This window comes from Uranotaenia lowii, chromosome 2 (assembly GCF_029784155.1).
Source record: "Uranotaenia lowii strain MFRU-FL chromosome 2, ASM2978415v1, whole genome shotgun sequence".
In the NCBI taxonomy this organism is placed as follows: domain Eukaryota; kingdom Metazoa; phylum Arthropoda; class Insecta; order Diptera; family Culicidae; genus Uranotaenia; species Uranotaenia lowii.
The window spans coordinates 296,353,662-296,375,611 of NC_073692.1; the positions used below are offsets into that span (position 1 = coordinate 296,353,662).

At 35.2% G+C, this 21,950-nt stretch overlaps 1 protein-coding gene across 1 annotated transcript in view; it reads left to right on the forward strand.

Annotated features, from left to right (window-relative positions):
• The window catches only part of LOC129744271 (matrix metalloproteinase-2), a 658,664-nt gene that overhangs the window by 635,315 nt on the left and 1,399 nt on the right, over window positions 1-21,950 (forward strand). Inside the window, exons 3-5 of the mRNA XM_055736708.1 lie at window positions 20,567-20,856; window positions 20,913-21,719; window positions 21,783-21,942. Of these exons, the coding sequence (XP_055592683.1) occupies window positions 20,583-20,856; window positions 20,913-21,719; window positions 21,783-21,942 (1,241 nt within the window). The 5' untranslated portion in view covers window positions 20,567-20,582. The remainder of the gene's footprint in view (window positions 1-20,566; window positions 20,857-20,912; window positions 21,720-21,782; window positions 21,943-21,950) is intronic.

Consider the following 21,950-nt stretch of genomic DNA (forward strand, 5'->3'; position numbering starts at 1 on the left):
AAAGACGCAATGGATTTGGAAGCGCAGAATTTCAGGCAGCTTCTGCTGATTGTTTTTTTTATTTGGCCTTCCGGGGAAAAAAGGTGGAGTTGGCTTAGGAAGCGCAGCTTTTTGAGGCTGCTGAAGCTGATTTTTTTATTTTGATTTGGCCCTCAGATGGAAAAGAACGGAATTGGCTTAGGATACGCGGATTTTTAAGGCTACAATTGCTGATTTTTTGTTTTTATTCGACCTTTCGGTTGGGAAGACTGTTTCTAAGAATATTATCGAATTATTCCGGCTCTCGTAAACAAAGACAGAGTGACAAGAAAAGCAAAGTTTGGGAAAGCTGTTGCAAAAAATATTTCGGATTGTTCCGGATCTGGTAAACAAAAATAGAGCGTCAGGAAAAAACAGATTGGGAAGGCTTTTATGAAGAATATTTTCGGATTGGATAAAGAATATGCATAAAGTAAAAGATTGTATTAAGAAAAGAGTTGAGAAGGAATGTAGGGATGAGATGAAGGATATGCAAAAAGTAAATCAAATTTGATAAAAAATAAAATGAAATAATAGTTTTATTCGACAACATGGAAGATAAATAGAATAAAATATATTTCTATGGAACGTTTGTTATCTTGGCAACACAAGGCAAAACAAAGTCAGTCATTGATGTATTCTTTTGAGTGACAGATGTGTCTGAGTTAATCTCTGAATCGAAATTAATAAGATTCGTTAAATCACGACAAGACATCCAGGCAGTCAATCATCACAAATAAGTCAAAAGTTGTGAAATGACCGATCTAAAAGTTTCAAAACTTAAGATTTTTAATCATTAAAACACGGTTGTTACGAAGATGCAGTTTTTTCTTCAAATTTAATTAAACGAGGCATCATTGAAATTCACATCCATCCCGGTCGGATTCTGGGCACGAAAGTTCACCGAGCGTGGTTCTTCGGAGGTTACAAACGGCAAACCTGCGGACAGCAATCTGTTTGCGGAATTACGCTGTTGAAATTAGTTTTCCCGGAGATAATTATTTAAATTACCCCGGTTTAGTTCTTTTGCCTCGCCATAGCATATTGTCGGTTGTTGCGTCGCCTCTCGGTGTTAACCCCTTCTTTTCTATTGCTTCCTCATCAGGCTGTTCGAGCTAACCAAAAGGAACTAATCTTCTAGCTAGCTGAGAGATGCGATTGGAGTCAGGACTGCGAGATGATGGCAGGCAGGAGTTATAGAAACCAGCCAATTTATTTCGCCACCGCAAAATTCTCTCGGGGGGACACTTCCTAATGATGCCTTTTCAGCTCCATACTTCCATTTTGTTTAGCACGAATTTCCCCAAAGACGGATGCCCTGTGATCCAAGCCCGAAGCTCTCGGTTTCGTTCCGGGGCCAGGCACTGCATCATTCGGAACCGGAAGTTGTCTCGGAAGCCACTGCATTTAGAATCCGTCTCTCGGTTCCCATTTTGCAGTCATTTGAGAGCGATAAAATTTGTTTGCATATTTCACACTTCTGGATGCGTCCCGAGTCACTTTATCATTTTTATTGCTTGGAAGGACATTTCCACTTCTCTACTTTTCGCAAAAAATTAAAATACTTTAGCAAAGAAACATTTACCGTCTGAATTTTGAAGTAGACGCATCGATTTGGATCATTATTTTAATTTTGAAATTAAAAAAAATTCGAATCATACTAAGAAAGAAATTTCAATCTGATATTTTAAAAACCTTTGAGTTTCACTTCATAACAAAAATTTCCATCCATTCACTCGAAAGCAGTTTCCATTAGATCGTCGAGAAACGCAGCACAAGTTTCAAATCGTATCATGTCATAAATGAATGTAATTAAAATTTACAAAATTAAAACTCAGCGTCCGGAATATCCGCTGCTTCATTCCGTTTTGTGTTGTCGGTTGGAGAAAGCTATGTGTGTGCTTGCTACAATGCTGGCGGAACAACTCTCTACTATATATTCTCTGAAATTCACTTCGCCAAAATGACGTTGATGTTCAAACTTTAACTTTACAGCAGCTTACAAGCAACAACTTTTTGGCCAGTCAGTTGGTCTCTGTGAAGAGCTTGAAACAAGTAGATAGGAGACATATTTTTTCAAATATAAAAACTTAAAGTTTAAAATTTGTAAAAAAAAGTAGTATATTGGAAAAAATTTGAGGAGAAATACAAAATTTTACTAATGGTTTTTTTTTTTCAAAAAATTAAAACCACTAAAAACAATTTTTTTTGACGTTTTTCATCCAAAACATAGTGTCCTTCCAGTTGGCGAATTATCCCCATATTGTTAGATAGACAGACTGAAAAGATATGTATGTCCTGGAGAGCAGAAGCTGTTCGGAAAACATCCCTTTCGGAGACGGGTAAAAACTAAAAAAGTAAAGTTTTACTTAATATAGCTATGGTTCTACCAAACAACATAGAGTGAGTAGAGACTGTATATTAGGATGGCAATGGATGTATGGGCAAAATGATGATCGAATTTTTGAAACCGAGAATGCATAAAACGTCGAGATCTAGTATTGTATCAAAACAAATTTTTAGCCAAAAATCGTCTTTCTGGCATTTTTCGGAAAATCAGCCGAAATAACACCAGATCCCGAAATTTTATACATTTTTAAGTCATTTAGCATCAACATTAAAATTTCGATTGTCCGGAATTCCTTTGTGTAGGAAATAAGGTTAGCGTTAATAGAATAAACTTAAGTGTACAATTGAAAGATTGGCAACACTGTAAATAGAAACCGAGCATACAGAAATACCCGGCAGTCGGCAACATGCGTGAGCTTCGGGTAACGAGAGAAAGGGAATGTGTAGAGTTCAGTGATGTCAACCTTCCAGATTTTGTCTGGATCTTCCAGACTATATAGACTTTTGCCAGACATTTCTTAGGTTTTCAGACTTCCAGACTTTTGTCAATTCTTCCAGACATTTTCAGACTTTTGAGTTTTGACAAGTTATTTTTGACAAAACAGCGAACTTTGATTTTTTATAGAAAAATGGCTGGAGATGATTCGAATTAGTAATTGAAGAGTGAGGAATGCCACGAAGATGGTTGTAAAATAGGAAGTTAAGCTACCGACACCACCACAATGCATGGTCTCAGGCATTGATACACAGAAAAAAATACTGAGCTTTACATTTCATGTAAAATTTGATTTCATGTAAAATTCGGTCAGATGTATAGTATACTATAACGCAGCCCTGAAAAAAACCATGCGTTTCCTCATTCGGGTCAATTTGTTGTAATTTTACATGACTTTTGCATGAAACGATGTTTGAAATCAAAAACATTGCAGTCGCGCACAGGGTGTGTCTTATTGTTTTCCCATTTTTATAATTGAAAAGTGAAAAAAAAATCTTTTTAAAAAATTTCACCAAGAAACAAATAATGTTTTATTGCTTTAATTAAAAAACTAGAGAAATTCATAGACACTATTGGATAGAAGTGATATATTGTTCTAAGCTAAACAGTTCCCCTCTTGTTCATTTCTAAACATATTTTAAACATAAGAATAACTCTAACCGAAAAAGTTGATTTGAAATCTAACATTTAAAAATGAATGGCACAAAAAGTAGTTAAACTTTTGGTAAGAATAAAAAAAAATTGCAGAAAAAGGTCAACAATACTCTTAATTTGTTGTTACAAAAATTTCAGCAAACTAAAGCTATTTTTCTCTTTGTTCTTGGATTTAAGTATAAAGGTGTTAATTAAAAAAATAAGCACATGGACTATTATATAAGTGAATTGTTTTGAGTTGTTAAATATTCATACAAACAATTGACTCCCTTCATTACCCCTTCCTCAAATCCCATCATTTTGCAAATACATCTCAATGTACAACAAATTAATATCAAGTAATATCATTCAAAAAAAAAACATTCTAGGTGAACATAATGCTACCTATTTTGAAAAAGAAAATGATTTAAAAAAAAACCATCCATCAAAAAACTATGAACAAAACATAAAAGAAAATTCAGATACACCCTGTAGCAGAATCGTATCACAAACAAACACCTAACGGCCGACCGGTAAGCAGCCAGTTCGGTTTGATGCGCCGAAAAGAATCTGTTTCAAGTGTGGAGCTCGTGAATTTCGAGTAAACACAAACATTTTGAACAACTTTTTAATCATTGTCATGCTTTGTTGTAAGGCTGATGGCTACAAGAATTATGAATTCAAAAACTAAAAAAGAATAATGTGTCGGAACGGTTTTATTGTTATAATCATGTAAATTCACAATGCCATTTTTCTCTTTTCGGGAATTTACATTACTTCATAAGTCATGTAAATTTAATAGAAATAACTTGTTCCAATTATTTGCAGGTTAAAACATGTAAAAGCACAAGATTATTTAATACTGTGTAGCGTATAGAATGGATGATTATTATCAAGTAAAATGAGTATTATTCGCTAAACCTGGAGACCAAAAAAAAAAGGTCGTCATCCAGACTTTTCCAGACATTTCTGAAAAACAGTTGACATCAAAAAGAGAGTGCAACGCGAAATGAGAAGTGGGATCAGTTATTCCGGGGGACTGAGATGAAGGGAGAAAATACGTCAATGATCACACAAATTGTGCAGCAACACTTTGGTTCCCCCTTTGGTAATTTTTAAAATTTTAAAGAGATTTTTGACCAAAAAAAGTTTTTAAACATACAATTTTGATGTTTTATGCATTTTATAGTCATTTGGCAGTAACAATTTTACCTTACGCGCGAAGTTTTTCCTCTACTATTTACCAATAATTTGGGATTATAATTATTATTAGGCACGATCAAATTTCAAATCCTTCTTTTGTCACCTGGAGTTAGAACATCGCGAGGGGGTAGATAATAAAAATAATGCAAAAAAATAGAAATTGGAATAAATTGCACAAAAACTTGTAGGCAACTAAATTGCACACTATGTCATTGTTCAAAACCTTTAAATAAACTAATTTTATTTTGTTTATCAAGAGATTCAAGAAAATCAGTAATACAAAAGGTAATGAAAACACACCCGTCTTCCCAATTTGTTTTTTGCTTTTGTTATCTTTTGGATGTTTGATAATTTCTTAGAAATTTTCATAAAAAAATCAAACTTTATTTATGTCCCCGTTCTGTTTTTTTGGAAATTTGGAAGGGGGGGGCTTGTTCTGGCCTTATTATTATTATTATAGCTTATTATTTTCTATGAAAGCCCGAGCAGTGTGTAACAGCATGACAAAAACTAAAAAAATAGCTTTCAAAGTAACAATTTTAACTTTATTACAGTCAGCACAATTTCGTTAGAGCTATAACATTAATCTTCATAAAAAGCTAAAGCAATAGATCACCAGAACTGTTATAAAGCTTGAAGCTATTTGGCCCTGTTCTAGAAACGTCATCATGATATTTTTTAATCTCTTTAAAGTCATTATGCTGTAAAATTTTGGCCTCCTAAGCTTTTATAAAACCTTTTGAAAAAAAATAGCAATTTTTGTTTTTTTCGTTTCCGCGAGTTCTCCGAGTTTATTTTTTATTTTTTTTCCAGCAACCATGATGGTTGATGAATGATAATTGCATTATTGAGACAGGATTTGTTAAAATTAATAACAAAGAAGCAATGTTTATTTCATTTATTTATTTAGTATCAATTTTTTTTAAACAATTTATAGTATCTTAAAAAAGCGCCTCGTCAAATCTTAAGAATAAGAAAATATTAATGAAATACTTATTTTTATGGGAAAGTATAAAACTAAAAATATTTCGGGAAAAACATTTTTCAATAAATGTAATTGTAAAACATGACATCATGACATCGCAAATATTATGGAATTGATTGGAAATAGGCCTGAAAAAATATTTTCAAATACTTGACATTGTGAATTCATTAACATGGCGTCATTAGATGCCCTTCGATTTTTTTTCAAAGACATACACCGTCTTAGCCGATTTAGGCTAACAGACTGAATAAACGTGGACAACTTAAGATTAACATTTAACACCCAGTACCAAGATGGGAATCGAACCCATGCCCCAGGTGGTCCATGCGATTACCGTGTCACCACGCTATCCACTCGGCCACCGAGACGTACGATTTTGCAACCAACATGGCGTTAGTCAATTCAACGCTTAATAGCTTTATTATGGTCAATTAGTTTTATAACGATTTCATGAGAGCCATATAAATAGTTTAAATTTGAGCCAACCAATAACATGCGAGACACGAGAGCACCAATTATAAATGAGTGTCTCATTTCTGAGTTGTTAATGTCCGGTGGAATGATACCATGAGTTGAAGTCGAATTTTGTTGTCTGACGCCATCTTGAAATCCAAGATAGCGGCTTTCGTTTAACTTTTAAATGTTATAAATGACAAAAAATTGCAAAGATAGCGGCTTTCGCTCAACTTTTAAATGTTATAAATGAGAAAAAATGGCAAAGAACCTCCACAATATAGGTATTGAGTGAAAGGGCTAAACTAGAAGAAGTCAAATTTTTCTATTTGACGCCATCCCGAAATCCAAGATGGCGGCTTCCGATTAATTTTAAAATGCTGTAAATGACTAAAAATCGCATGAAACTCCCACATTATGGGTATGTGTTAACAGTTTATCACCGCTGATTTATGATTTTAATTTAATGATTAATGGCATTTCGGTGAATTATACATTCTAATAGGAAGAATTTCAAATGAAAGTAATGAAAATTATAGACGGATAGATTAGATTAGGAAGCATGAAAGGTGTTGAAAATGAGCCAAGAGCGTGATTTGAGAAAACTTCTTGCCGCACAAGACCATTTGTCCCACATCGTATTATTGTCTAGAACAAGAACACGTGCTTCGATCCATCCATGTATCATTGTATAGATCAATGCAAAGTCAGCCTATCGACTTTGCTTCTTCTAGACAATAATACGATGTGGGACAAATGGTCTTGTGCGGCAAGAAGTTTTCTCAAATCACGCTCTTGGCTCATTTTCAACACCTTTCATGCTTCCTAATCTAATCTATCCGTCTATAATTTTCATTACTTTCATTTGAAATTCTTCCTATTAGAATGTATAATTCACCGAAATGCCATTAATCATTAAATTGAAATTATGGGTATTGGGTAAAAAGGTTGAGCGAATAGAAATCGAAATTCGCTATCTGAAGCCATCTTAAAATCCAAGATGGCGGCTACCACTGTAATTTAAAACGCTTTAATCGACTAAAAATCGTATGAAACCCTTAAATTTAAGTATTGGGTGAAAGGGCTAAACTAGAAGGAGTCGAAATTCTCTTTCAGACGCCATCTTGAAATCCAAGAAATCCAACACACATTGCTCATAAAGAATGCGTAAAATTGGAATTCAAATTCAAATATGTGCAATCTACCCTGAGTGTGTCCAGTTTTGATATGCTGATCGCGAACTGTCACCTAATTTTTAGAATCAAGCACTGAGTGCCTTTATATGAATGACTGATTCCCTTCTTCATTTTAAGATTTTTTTCTAATTAAAAAGGCTTGTTCATAATTACCCCCTTGTCTATGGGGTAATTACGAACACTGTAACGATTTTTGTTATGTGATGACATTTGATATTGGCTTTATTCTTAGATTAAAACCAAATCTAAACAGTGTATTGTAGTGAGATTTGTTGATATTTTGAATTTACTCTTTTGAAATTATAGGTTATTTTCAGTTTTACATAGCTAGAAGGCATCTTTTCAAATAATCACAGATGCAGAATTCTAAAAAAAATATTAAGTAATGTTTTAGGCTTATTTTCAAGGTTTGGATGGTTATCGTGATTTTGAAGGTAAAAAGTAAATTTTAATCATAAACCAATGCTAAGCAAACACGTGTTCATAATTACCCCGCATCTTGAAAAGTATGGGGTAAATATGAACACTTCTTTGTCCGTGGATGGAAAAAATTTTCAACATAAAATCATAGCGCACCACATGGAGCATCAATTACAAAACGTGAAATATTCAAAGACAACATTTTATCTACATGCACATTGACGAGGGAGTCAATTGATAAGACACGTCTCAAAACGATTTTCGTTTCTCAGAGACAAAAATTTTGTTGATAGCTATAACTACAAAATTTATATAGTTAGGTTTGCAAGTTATAACTGAAACTTATCAATAGAATGACAAACTATCACATTTGATCAGTTTTGAGACCCTACTATGACCCTAACGGCGCACACAGGGGTAAATGAGCAAAAAAGGTGATCATAATTATTTGCGACCAAATGGTACACGTTAGACATTTGATGTCTTCGAGACATTTTATGTAAATTTAATGATCTTTCATATTTCATTGAGTAAAATGTTATTAACTTACTAAGGAGGGAGATAAAAAAATTATTTATTGAAATACTTAGTTTTGAAGCTTGACATATTCAGTAAAGTTGTAGATCATGTAATTTTAAGAAACTTTGTCGAAGACATCATCAAAATTGCATTTGAAACAAAAAAGTTACAAGCATTTTAAAAAATTATTTAGTACTTTTCAGTTTTTATTAAATAACTTTTTTGTGTATGATTTGGAAACTTAATATATCAGAACAAATTGTTTGAATTGCAAAACCACACAACTTTGTTGAACATTTTAATAGGAAAAATCGTCTTCCAAATTTGATAAAACAATTAATATGGTGAAAATTGCCTTTTTTCGGACAGTTAAAACGTGAAGAGTTCGGACGAGTTCGTATGATTTTATGAATGGATTTTGTTAAATATTTTGAATTTTGTAACTTCAACTAGAGATTTAAAAAAAACTCCACATAACTCCACTCTAATTTTACGTTGGATAACTTCCCACAATTCTGGGCTACAAAATATGGCAAATTGGGCTGCCTTTTTTTGCCATTTTTGGAGAACGACGTCAATGAGTTGAACCACTTTTTTCCTCAAATTTGACTTCTATGCCAACAACCTCCCGGATAACGAACTAATTTGATATTTAATTGGATCTCTAGGTTGATTTTTCTCAAAAATCCATTCATAAAACATCCTTTTCATATTTTGAAGCACTATCAGTATGAATTTCTGTGACATTTTAACTATAAGGAAAACTTCCAAAACATAATTAAATTACGATTTCTCAAATATTCTTCTGATTATTGATCAAATCATAGAACCTTTTTTGCTGTTCAATATTCATGAGAACCAATTGAAACTTTAAAAATTGTTAGAAACTTTTGTGTTAATATTTTAAAAATATGAAATATGAAATAAATTTAAAAGTAAATATTAAATGTTAAATTTAAAAAAATAGAAAATATGAAGCAAAAAGTTTGTATTTCTCGTTTAAAATGTAAATAAAGTGTTTTGTGTTAAAACAACCATTGGTATAATGAATCATCATTTAAGAAAAAAAGCCTTCAAACCTAAATTTCAAAATTTTGATCAGTAGTGGCGAAATTGTTGAACAATTCCCATCTATCATAAAATTTCTATATTGACTTAAATGAATAAATTAATAAATGAAAAATTAAAAAGTGATCAGTACTTGAGCGTTGTCAGGTCAATCTGTATTGATTTAATTTCATATGTATTGTAATTTTGAGATAATTTTAGATTCAATTAACCTTTCTAGGATGTGATAGATTTTGCAGCAATCTGTTGGAAAAATTTACTACAAGAATTTACTTACTGAGGTATTAAAATAAATTAAATTACAATATAAAAAGAAATTTAAAAGAATGTATGAAAATAGTATGTTATTTTTGGTGAAATTATGATTATTGAACAATTTTGAAAGGTTTCAGAGCAAAAATTGTTGAAAACAGACTTTTTGCCAGCTTTTTTGAGAATTGGACCACTGTGCGGCGTTACCCCTTGTTCATAATTACCCACTTAGCCCTACTTGGTGCTGATTGAGCTGAAATTTCGCCAAGGTCAGTTTTTTTTGAGTCAATCTTCAAAATCATATACTGATCGGTTTTCGAAATTCGACAAGACCCATTTGGCTGCCACTCAACTGTATGTGTAATACACATACAGTAGAGTGGCAGCCAAATGGATCTTGTCCAATTTCGAAAACCGATCTGTATATGATTTTGAAGATTGACTCAAAAAAACTGACCATGTGTATGATGGATTATGCAATAGTCGAATGGTTTAACTTTCGTACCCATCCTGAAAGAATTTGGCAAATAGGTATTCAAATCAACCGATGGCTTTCTAGAACTTCCAAACTGTCATGTTTTGTAGAGCAGAATTCGAACTTTAATGTTCTCTAGTCTTATTCTTTTTCTTTCACCAGCATAGCCAATAGCATCCTGGAAAATGAAAAGATTTGCGTCCTTAATTTTTCTTTTCAACGTAATCTCTATTACATAAAACATGCATCGCAGAGATAACTACGGCCAGGCCAACCAGGTGGTGAAAATCACAAAAAAATCTGAAGCCAGGGGAGGAATAAAGCGTGGAGCTCCATACCAAACGCTTCATATGGATAACTTATATACCTGCTTCATAATTTGGAAGTTTCTTAAGGAAAATTATACAATATAAACGTTCAAAATAGTAGAAAAGGTTGGATCTTCGTCGTTTTTGACTAGAAACCTCTTCCTGTAGTCCGAACCGGCTGTCGTTCAGATTTCTTTTGCACTGCCCCAACTCGGTTTCAGCATTCTGAAACAAAGCACAAACCACTCCAGGAACTTCCACCGGTCACTTACTCAATCATTTTCCACTGTTTCGTTCTAAAATTCCTGGTTTAACTTTTATTAAATTAAATTTTTTGATGGACGAAAACAAAAACGCGTGCGACACCCAAAAGTCAAGGCCTACTCCTCCAGACTTCGGTATTTAATATTCTCTAGGTAGCCAAGTGCCCGGAGTTCAGGTAAAACGAAATATGGTGCAAGGCGAAATAACTATATGATTATTCATTTTAAGATACATTTACGTTGAAAGTTTCGTTTCAAATCGTAACTTTAGAAAATTGGTCCTGAACCTAAAAGGTGAGATTAATTCTATTTCATCGACGGTTAAAATCTTTGAATTTGTTTAAATAAGAGTCTGGTAGATCAAACTAAGTTGATTTGAGCATAAAATAAGCTTTTCTTAGGAGAGCCTGCCATTTCTTAAAAAAAGACTTATTCTATACTCAAATCAAACAAGCCCAGTTTCCAAACTATTTTGCAAATTTAAAGATTTTAACGTTTACTGAAAATAAATCAAATTTTCTCAAAAAAGAGTAAGAGATAAAAATCATCAGATTTTCGGATCAAATTTGCTTGATGTAAACTTGAACCAAATTAATCATTTTAGTTTGAAATTTATCTTTTAAAAAAACTGCAATACTTACACATTGCGGACAAAATACGAGATATCTCGTTTTTTTTCGCTTGCGCGCTAGTATGCTCCATTAGAAAGTATAATTCAAATGTTATGAATCTCATGATGAAACGTTATTCTACAAAATTTAATACAACACTTCCTCGTTTCTCTAATACATTAAATCAGCATAAATTTGTCTATTGCTTTCGGAAATATAAAATGCCAAATTTTCGTGGCCTTAATGTGTTAATAATGTTAAACAAAACACCGACAAAATATAGAATTTTCTGCAGAGATTTATGTGAATATCAGGTACATGTTTCTTTAACAGCAAATATTTTTTCATGAAGAATTAATTTCATAATGAAAATCCTGTGGATGATTTTTAAAAGAAAATTTGGGTTTTTCGCATAAAACAAAACACTCAAATTCTTCTTTTTTTTGTGATTTTCAGCTGAATTGTGTTTACAAACTAATTTTGATCAAAAATTTTAAATCTGGAAATTGAATTGACAAGTAATCCCTCCTCAACAATTTATGTTGATTGTAAAATTTATTTACAAGCTAAATCTTTTTCTGAATTTTGAATCTGCATTCTACATCAAGAATTCTGAACCTGAATTTAAAAATTGCACTTTGAATCTGTATCCGAATTTCCATACGATTGTAACCATCCATGAAATGTACAGAATACAGCCCTCATTCATGAATCTATTAATTAAATACTGTAATCCAGGTTTGATCTAAATTCACTTTTTAAATTCTTTATTTTTAATTTGTATTGTGAATCTCAATAAAAATATGAACTTCAAGTTATCTGAATCTGTGTTTTCAATTCTGGTTTGCCATTTCGAAGCTTAAAATTGTTGAATTTTATGTAAAAATTCAAGAATTTCAAATTAGAATATAAAACAATTTTTTTTTCTTTTTGTCATACTCGGAAAACTATTGCCAAAATATTGAAAAGCTTATGATTTCGAAAAACATGATTATAATTTGTTAGGAAATGCAAAACCAAATTTGAACCAGTTTGAAATCCTTTTCAGCTTCAAGCTTTTTTTAAAGCTTTTCATTTCTTATGATTATTCGAACTGAAAATGAAATACGAAAATAGAAATACAATTTTGGTTATAGAGATTATGGAATCAGAACCTCTGAAATGGGTTTAATTTAATTTCAAATTTAATATTCAAACCTGCATTTCTGAGAACAAGTAAAAAAATTTTGGAAAAAACTTAGGATGTGTTTATGTGGTTTTGGAATTAGTTTTTAGTCTAGATTGTTACTCTTTATTAACCTTACTCGATTATCATAATTTGGTTCTGAATTTTAAATTTGGGTGTAGAGTAGAATACCTCACTTGGATTTTTGGATCCTCATGGGGGTCGGGGGTTAACCCCCCACAATCGCTTTCAAATTCATTTACGCAAAGCGTTGGAAATGAATTTCAATATCTTACACCTCTTACAAAAAAAAACGAACTACCGTACAGTTCAGATTTGTGACGAGGAAGAACAAATTTAATTGCTCTGGAACTTCTAAGTTGAGATAATTTTGTATAAAGGAATGTTCGCTGTTTGTTGTGAATGAGATTTTAGATAAAAAGGCAACATCTGATTTTAGGAAAAAAAAATTAAAAGAACATCCAGTTAAACGGATTTGCAAATGCGAAACATGTTCCATTCGGTTAAGGTTAAAAGCAAATCTCACGCATAATTTGACTCGAAGTTTATTAAGAATCACTTGAGATACTTGGAATATTCAAAAATCGCAGGCAATAAAATGTGGAAATATCAAAAAAGTGTCACTTCAGACACTTCAAGAAAAAATTAAATACAGAAAAATTAACCTAGCTAATGATATTTTTCCTAGAAACCATGAGATTTTCAACAACATTTCAAACTAGTTGATTTGCTCAGACAGCAAACTAAAAAGTTGAAAATAAGTACCTACACTCTACCTTTTCCGACGTCGCGTCGCGTTGGGGAAAAAGCTAATGTTCCTGGAAATCTATTTACCGGTCGCTTCTTGCAGGAGCAATTAATGATGGTACCGTGAATGGGCGGGAAATATTTGCACTCCTGCTCGTAGCTGGCAATATTGCGCAAGGACAACGAGGAAAAAAATGTTTGTACATACCTATCCTTTTGCAGTTCTGTTTTTTTTGCCTGGTCCTCACTTCAGAACCCATTTGAGAGCTACAAGAGAAAAACGTCACTCATAATGTCAGTTTGGAAAACATGGCACTTCATTTGATATGCAGACAAGCTTCGGACATGGATGAGTTTAGTTTTTTTTTGTTTCAGAAAAAAAGTTCAACAAGGATCTGGTCCATTTCCTTAGCTTTTTAAATAGTTTGACTCTATTGAATTCGAAGAAATATTATCACTTTTTTTATGTTGATGATTGAAATTTCCGTTAGGCTTTTAATCCCAACCGCACTCGATTGGAACCAAATGAATTCCCAAGTCTGGAACAAATCACTTTCCTTTTTTCCCCTGCGGTCGTTGTAGTTGATTAAATTTGCCTTGACCCTATCCCACAAAATGCCTCAATGTTCGATTTCATCCCGACAAACCATTTGGCTGGTGTTCGATCTGAATATTTAAAATGGCAGCTGCATATGATTTCCCGTCACTTTCTTCCGGTAGGTCCTTGGGACGACCAGATCTCAAACCTCACTCACTGACACATTTCCATAAATTGGAAAGCCCTTCAACCTTTTCTTGCCAGCAGCAACAGCCGTTGTCGGCCCTCCGGGAACTTTGCATCTCAGGAGATCTGGATGGAAGCAAAAAAACCCTTACAACAGTTGTTCCCGTATTCATATTCCTGTCACGAATTTGCTCACCTCATATTTTCTCACCTTGTTGCAGCTGTGAGAAGTTTTTTCTTCTTGTCTTTTTCTGTCAGGCTTACCTTCAAGAATATTGCCAACCAGCAGGTAAATGTGAAGAAAACCTGAACCGGCTGAACCGGAAGTGAGGATCCTAAGGAGATTTGGAGATCTAAACCTTCGTCAGCAAATGTTATTACGGGGTCAGTTGGGAAATTTTTCCTTCAGGATAATATCATCCCCAACTGCCAAAATGCCCATGTCAGAAAATAAAATAAACATATAAAATCCAATGATTGTGGCTTAAATAATAGCTGCTGTGAAAATTTGCTTAGCATAAATAAAAGGGTTCACGGCTTGTTGGGAACTTTTTAATTGCGAAATGCTACAAAAAGGGTGATATGGTCAAAATTTGGTCAATATCACCTTGAGGTATTTCTTTCAATTTTGCATTTAAAAACCTGAACACCCCTCATTTTAAAGGTGTGTGTGTGTGAAAAATGTTGCTTCTATTTTGATTTTGGAATTCACTCTTCAGTTGTCAAAATGCCGTCCAAGGAAGAAGAGCAGCGTATCAAAATTTTGCTCGCGCATCGCGAAAATCCGAGCTTCTCGCACGCAAAGCTGGCTCCGAGATGTCGCAAATAAGCTGGGTGTATCGTCTATAACCGTGCATCGAGCCAAAAAACGAGCCGGACTATCGACTTACAAGAAGGTAGTGACTCCAAATCGCGATGATAAACAAAATACGACGGCCAAAGTGCGATCCCGGAGGCTGTACACGACGATGCTGACGAAGTTTGACTGCGTGGTAATGGACGACGAAACCTACGGCAAAGCCGACTACAAGCAGCTTCCGGGACAGGAGTTTTATACGGCAAAGGGAAGGGGAAAGGTAGCAGATATATTCAAGCACATGAACCTGTCAAAGTTCGTGAACAAATATCTGGTTTTGCAAGCCATCTGTACCTGTGCCTTGAAAAGCAGCATTTTCAGAGCTTCCGGGACAGTCAACCAAGAAATCTACGTAAAAGAGTGTTTGAATAAACGTCTGCTGCCTTTCCTGAAGAAACACGGTTGTTCCGTACTGTTTTGGCCGGATTTGACATCTTGCCATTACGGTAAAAAGGCCATGGAGTGGTACGCCGCCAACAACGTGCAGGTGGTTCCCAAAGACAAGAACCCTCCCAACACGTCAGAGCTCCGCCCAATTGAGAAATACTGGACTATTGTCAAACGGAACCTAAAGAAGACCAAAAAACTGCTAAGGACGAGCAACAGTTCAAGGCAAACTGGCTTTCTGCGGCGAAGAAGGTGGACAAGGTGGCTATACAAAATCTGATGGCAGGGGTTAAGCGTAAGGCCCGGCAATTCGGATTTGGAAAAGCGGAAGCCTAACTGAATATTTTTCCTGAATTTTATACTAATTAAACTTGAAAAAGAAATTTAATTTGATATTTTAAATAAACGATTTCACCGATTACACGCGTTTTCCTTTGACCAAATTTTGACCGTATCACCCTTTAAATATAGGAAGGTTTTTATAATCAAATTTCTATTTTAACTATTTTTTTTATTTATCAACAGAAATAGTATCGCTACAAAGGCATTAGATATTGTCCATTATTATTTTGAATACTCAAGGTAGAGTAAATTCCTGAGATTTACCTATAGTACTCAAAATAAAACTCTATTAGAATGTAAGTAAAAGTGACATGCATTTCTTGTAAACGGTGAAGTGAATAATAAGTGTATGTTCACACGCTCGTTTTTTTTATAACCATTTAGGTTCTTAAATAATCATTTTATGGTCTCTGCTTCAAACTGCCAATATGGTTATTTTCAACAATTTTCCAGAGTTTTGTTCAACGATTCTGGTAGTTCTCGATCATTAACCACAAAATGGATTAAAATTGAGTATTTCTTTTTTCAAACTGCGACCCAGAGATGGGTCTTGACTCAAACATTCAGTCAGCGAAAACTTTTTTGTAGAGAAATGAATCCAACTTAGATGAAATTTCAGGGACTAGATAAGAGAAAATCGATGTTGAAATTGAGTATTTCTTTATCGTCATTTTGAAAATGATTGCTTTTCTAGCTGGGTGCGTTTTACAAAAAAAAACGATATTAACCCTTTCCTTCCCATGGTAGCACAGGTGATCCACAACTTTGCACCGCTCGCATTTGAACTGGGCACTTTGGATCAACACCATCTTCTCACAAAATGTGTAGATATGAGTGAAGAAACATTGCACAAAATTTGAAGAAAATCGATTCACTAGTTTTTGCTCGGCAGATCAAAAGCTGCAAAAAAGTCGGATTTTTTTCGAATTTAAATCAAGTCATTTGTTGTTCAATTACATGGCAAGTTTTCATATTTATCATCAAATAAAAATACTGACGTGCAGAAGGTTGCTTGTGTAAACAAAATCAAATAATGGTTTGCTTAGATTTCCACTAAAACATATAAATTTTCGAATAAGTAAAGTGGATCACAGGTGATACACTGGGAACAAAACGTACTTTTCATCTGGCTGAGCTTTTTAGCAATACACATGAAAATCACTCCGTCAAAAGTTTTTTCTCTTCAGGATAGGTATTTTGGCAACTAAAATAATCACTGATCTGAAAATATTTTGAAACTTATGTAAGTTTTTTTTATAAAAACGTGATATTCAGTTTTTACTGGCGACAAGTGTCATGGCGGCCATTGTTCAACGCAAAAATCAAAATTTCGTAAATTTCCATAGTTTGACTTTTGAGGAATGGATATACCCAAGAAATATTTTACAAATTAGGATCGTTTTAGGATTTCTTATTTTTCATTTGCACCCTATATGTTGTTATCTTCCCGGGGAAGGGTTAAGCATAAATCCTTTTTTCATTGCTTTAGAAGTGAAAATTATACGACGAACATCCCTGGCTGAAGGTAGGTCTTCAATAATATGCTGGGTAAGGCTTGTGATATAGTTTAATTGGCAAGTCAGTTGCTCAATAAACCGATGTCCGTCAGTTCGAGCCAAAGTTGTACCGGATAAGTTTTTCAATGACTGAAGTGCATCGTTGATATAAGTCGCGACTGACATGAAGATGTTATTAACGCACCAGCAATAAATTAATTCATTAGCAATAAAGACTTCTGACAAAGAAAAGTAAAGTACTAGATTGTCAGAAGTCTGTGTTTGGTTGCCAGTTCACCAGCGATGTATCAAAAATTTCTAATTAAAATTCACAATAAAACGACTATAATCGAAAAAAATGTAGCTTTGAAAAGCTGGTACGGCCTTTTTCCAGCCGGAAAGCTGATTCGGATCGAATTGCTCATAAAACACCGGCCGTAGTGGACCCAGTAGATTCGTTTGCTGTCGGTGATTTTTTCAACAGCTTTTGCTGCACAGGGATCTCCCAGCTCAAAAGACAGGAAAGCTGTCTCGGAATAACGGCACAGAAAGAGCAGAAATGTTCCCAATCAATGTGCATTAACCCGGATTAGCAACAACGGAACTCGGAACCAGAATCGAGACCCTCACAAACAACACAATCTTTCTCCAAACCAACAGGCCCGAATCGAGGAGGAGGAAGAAGTGCTGCAGCTAATAATCGGAGGAGTGACTATCGTGGCCGGCGATATATGGAACTTCAGAAAATACATCATCTCTGGAGTCTGGATGCTTAAAATCATGACTTTCAAATCTCGGATGCAACTGAAACGAATAGTAACCATTTTTGTAGCATGTCTTCGAAAATTCAAATTTGGTTTGAACAGAAACCATTTTTTAACTTCTCCACCCTTGTTTCGTATGTTTGAAAAAATAACCATATTTCGACTTCTCCCGGCGAAGTCATTTCATGGCTTTTCATTAAGAAGTCATTAAATGGCATAACGCGAAAAAAGGTCAAAAATGGTTATTCTTGAACCATAATCGTTTATGAAATTCGAGCGTGCAGGTCATTTATATCTTTCACTCAAACAAAAAGAAAACGTAAAATTCTCCTGGATTTTCATGTAGGCGCTCATCACTCGACCCGTACGTAAAATGTATATAGTTGCATTCGATCAAATGAAAGATACATTCGAATTACGTAAAAATCCAGTGATTCGCCAAGTATAAAGGAATCGGTACATTTTCAGTATAGCATTACTGTTTTTTCCAGCACGTATCCGGGCTGGGCCAGTAATGGTATTTTTTTAAGAGCCCACACGGAAAATAATAAAAAGGTAAAATTTACCGAGTTAGCAAAGGTGAACGCTCGTGAAAGCCAAAAAGGTAACTTCTACCTCTTCGAGGTGAAACTCACCTCACAGTGAGGTAAAATTTACCTGAATCGAGGTTGGAAAAAAGGTACAATTCACCGAGAAAAAAGGTAAATCCAAAAAAGGTAAATCTTACCTTGTAGCGAGGTGAAGTTCACCTGAATTGAGCTCGATAAAAAAGTATAATTCACCTAGAAAAAAAGGTAAATCCAAATAAGGTAAAACTTACCTCGTAGCGAGGTGTAATTGACCTGGATTGAGCTAAACAAAACGGTACAATTCTTCTAAAAAAAAAGTAACTATTCGCCGAACCCGTTCATTGAGGTTAAGCTGTTTTGTCATTCTAGGAACAAGTTTTGCTTTGTGCCTAATATGTGAAAATCGGAATAGAATGGTAAGTGTTCTTAAATATAATTTAGTTGTGCTGGTTCTCGTCATAATACTATTGATTTTGTTTCAGATCGGCCCATAGAGCTTTGAGGTGTATTCCACGTCATCCTCCAGCCGGAAAAGCCGAACCTGACCGGATTAGTCGAACGGAGGAGGCCATGAATGTACGCAACGCAGGTGGATTCAGCGGCCATAGCGGCTCAGAAGAACGCGAAGCCGAATTACCAGTCCCTATTTATCTCCAATAAATATCATTTTTGAAAGAATTTTGTATTTTTTTTTAATTCTTATTGAAGAAAACAATCAAACCAACCAGCATTTAGCTTTTAAATCAGTAAATGGGAAAACGGTATTATTTACTATTTTGCTAGATGAATGCGAAAAAGGTAAAATTTACCTTTTTGCTAGGTGAATGAAAAAAAGGTAAAATTTACCTCGAAAGAGGGGTGGAAAAAATTCACCTCGCAAAAAGGTAAATTTTACCTTTTTTTTATTTTCCGTGCAGCTAAAACCACAGTTTTTTATTTCAAATTTTATAATCCCAAAACCGAGCAGTATCCGGTCAAACCCGAGCCAAAATTTAGGTATTATTCAAAAAACATCAAGAGAAAATAATAGAAAAATACCGTAAACTGGAGTTTATCTGTTGTGTTATTGTAAAACACCTAATATTAAATTGATGAAAATTTTGTAGTCTTGTCTTTACAAACATAAGACTATTTGCTCAGCTTTTATGTGGTTTGTTGGTAAACAAATCCATGAGTTCCGCAGTTGCAAAGCCATAATGGCCAAAAATAGCTTAATCGGGAATTTTATATCTGGTAACACCTTCTATATATACACACACCTTGCAGCAACCGGAAGGGGAAAGGTGGCAGACATTTTCAAGCAGATTAAACTATCAAAGTTTGCCAAGAAATATCTCGTTCAGCAGGCTATCTGTACCTATGGCTTGGAAAGCGATATTTTCGTGTAATTTGGATTTTCACGACGCATGTACAAAACATTGTTTCGTAGCTCCTCTTGCTTGGACGCCATTTTGATAACTAAAGTTATAATGTCAAAATCCAAAAAGAGGCATTATTCAACACACACTCCTACAAAATGAGGGGCGTTCAGGTTTTTTATATGAATGATTATAAAAATACGGCGAATTTCATTTGACCACTTTTTGGTCCGAACACCCTTTATGTCGCACTTGTCAAAATCTATGAAAATTACAGATTCTATCAAAACCAGATTTCAAACCTTTCACAAAGTTTAAAAACGAATAAAAAAAAAGTGACATACAAAGTTACCCCAGTTTACCGAGCTCAAAAATGAATTTTTTTATCTAAGCACATCAAAATCGTTGAATTTGTATGCAAGATTATCAAAAACAATTTTTATGTTTATTTTGATAAACCCACTTTTAAAACTTTTTGTTTTTTTGTTTGAAAATAATGTCAATGAACACGGGTATTGTCTCATATTTTTCATTAAATATCCGGACAAGCCCGGATAAACCCGGACAATCTGGGATCCTTATTATACGGGATATTCAGGCAATTCTCATACAGTATTCAACATGACGTGGATTCAACAGTTTTGCTGGAGATGTGAAAAACACATTTTTTAGCCAAAAAGGAAATCTGTTCGAGCCCAAGCGTATCTACATTTGAAAAAGGTACAAATTAGGCAAATCCTTACGATCATTTTGTCTCTTTTTTTATTGTGGTCGGTCCTCTACGAGCAAGGTCCAAGTTTATTGTAATGCCTAACTCAAACAACACTGAAAACTGTACACAAAGGTTCATTGAGCCTAATTGTTTTTTCTTCTCTGCTTTGTTTCCAGTTTGGTGAATCAATCCATGATAAACCTGGACGCCGGCCAGGTTCGACGGGTGCTGCACGAAGCGCTAGATCTGTGGTCTCAGAATGCGAATCTCACCTTCCGGGAGGTTTACAGCAGTGAAGCCGACATTCAGGTCCTGTTTGCACGGCAGTTTCACGGCGACGGCTACAAATTCGATGGGCCTGGGAAAATTTTGGCCCACGCTTTCTACCCGGGAACGGGAATCGGTGGAGATGCCCACTTCGACGAGGAGGAAACGTGGCTTCTGAACGAACCGATTGGAGTTGACGGTAGGATTGGGTAGAATTCTTGATTTGAAAAATTGCTAAACAATTTTTATTTCTAGGAACTCGCTTATTCGATGTTGCAGTTCATGAGTTCGGGCATTCTCTAGGGTTGGGCCACTCATCCGTCAAGGAAGCGATCATGTTTCCGTGGCATCACATTTCCTATCGCGGAAAGGATCACATTCCCGAAGATGATCGCCTTGGTATTCAAGGAATCTACGGACCAAAGAAGAAAACCTATGGACGTAATCCGGAGCGACATACTCCCACGACAACTACCACGACCACTACAACGACCCCAACACCACCTAGGCGTCCTACCACACCCCCTTATTACCCCCGCAAGGATCAAAATGGACACCCATGGGAGGGACTCGATCCCCACAAGCCTCAATATCCACGTAAGATTACCCCCACTTCAACAACTACGGAAATCCCCCGACGACGGGTATACTACGCGGATAAGCCACGGGGTGTCGGAACGACCTATCCGACTCGACGTGTGTATCCGGACTCTCCGTCCTATCCACGGGAACCGGAAACCGAGGATCACTACCCACATCACATTCCAACACCGACGAAGGTGCATCATCATCATCACCATCACCCACATCGGCCGACCCATGGCACTCGACCTCCACTACCGCATCTGCCCAACCCTTGCAACAGCAACTACGACGCGGTGACGCTCATCCGCAACGAACTGTTCATCTTCAAAGATCGCTACCTATGGCGGATCTTTGAGAACGATGTCCAACTGCGACCGCCGACTGAAATCGATCGAATGTTCTTCGGACTGCCGAAGAATTTCGAGCGTATCGACACCGTGTACGAGAATCGGCACCAGAAAATTGTGTTCTTCATAGGTGAGTAAAATCCGATAATTGTTCAAATGAGGGGAGGTTTTAAACCCCGTTATTTTCTTGCAGGCAAGTACTACTATGTGTTCAACTCTCAACATTTAGAACCGGGATACCCGAGGCCGTTGACCGATCTCGGTTTGCCGGATAGTATAGAGCGAATCGATGCCGCGCTCGTTTGGAGTTACAACAATCGAACTTATCTGTACAGTGGAAGGCTGTATTGGAGGTGAGTTC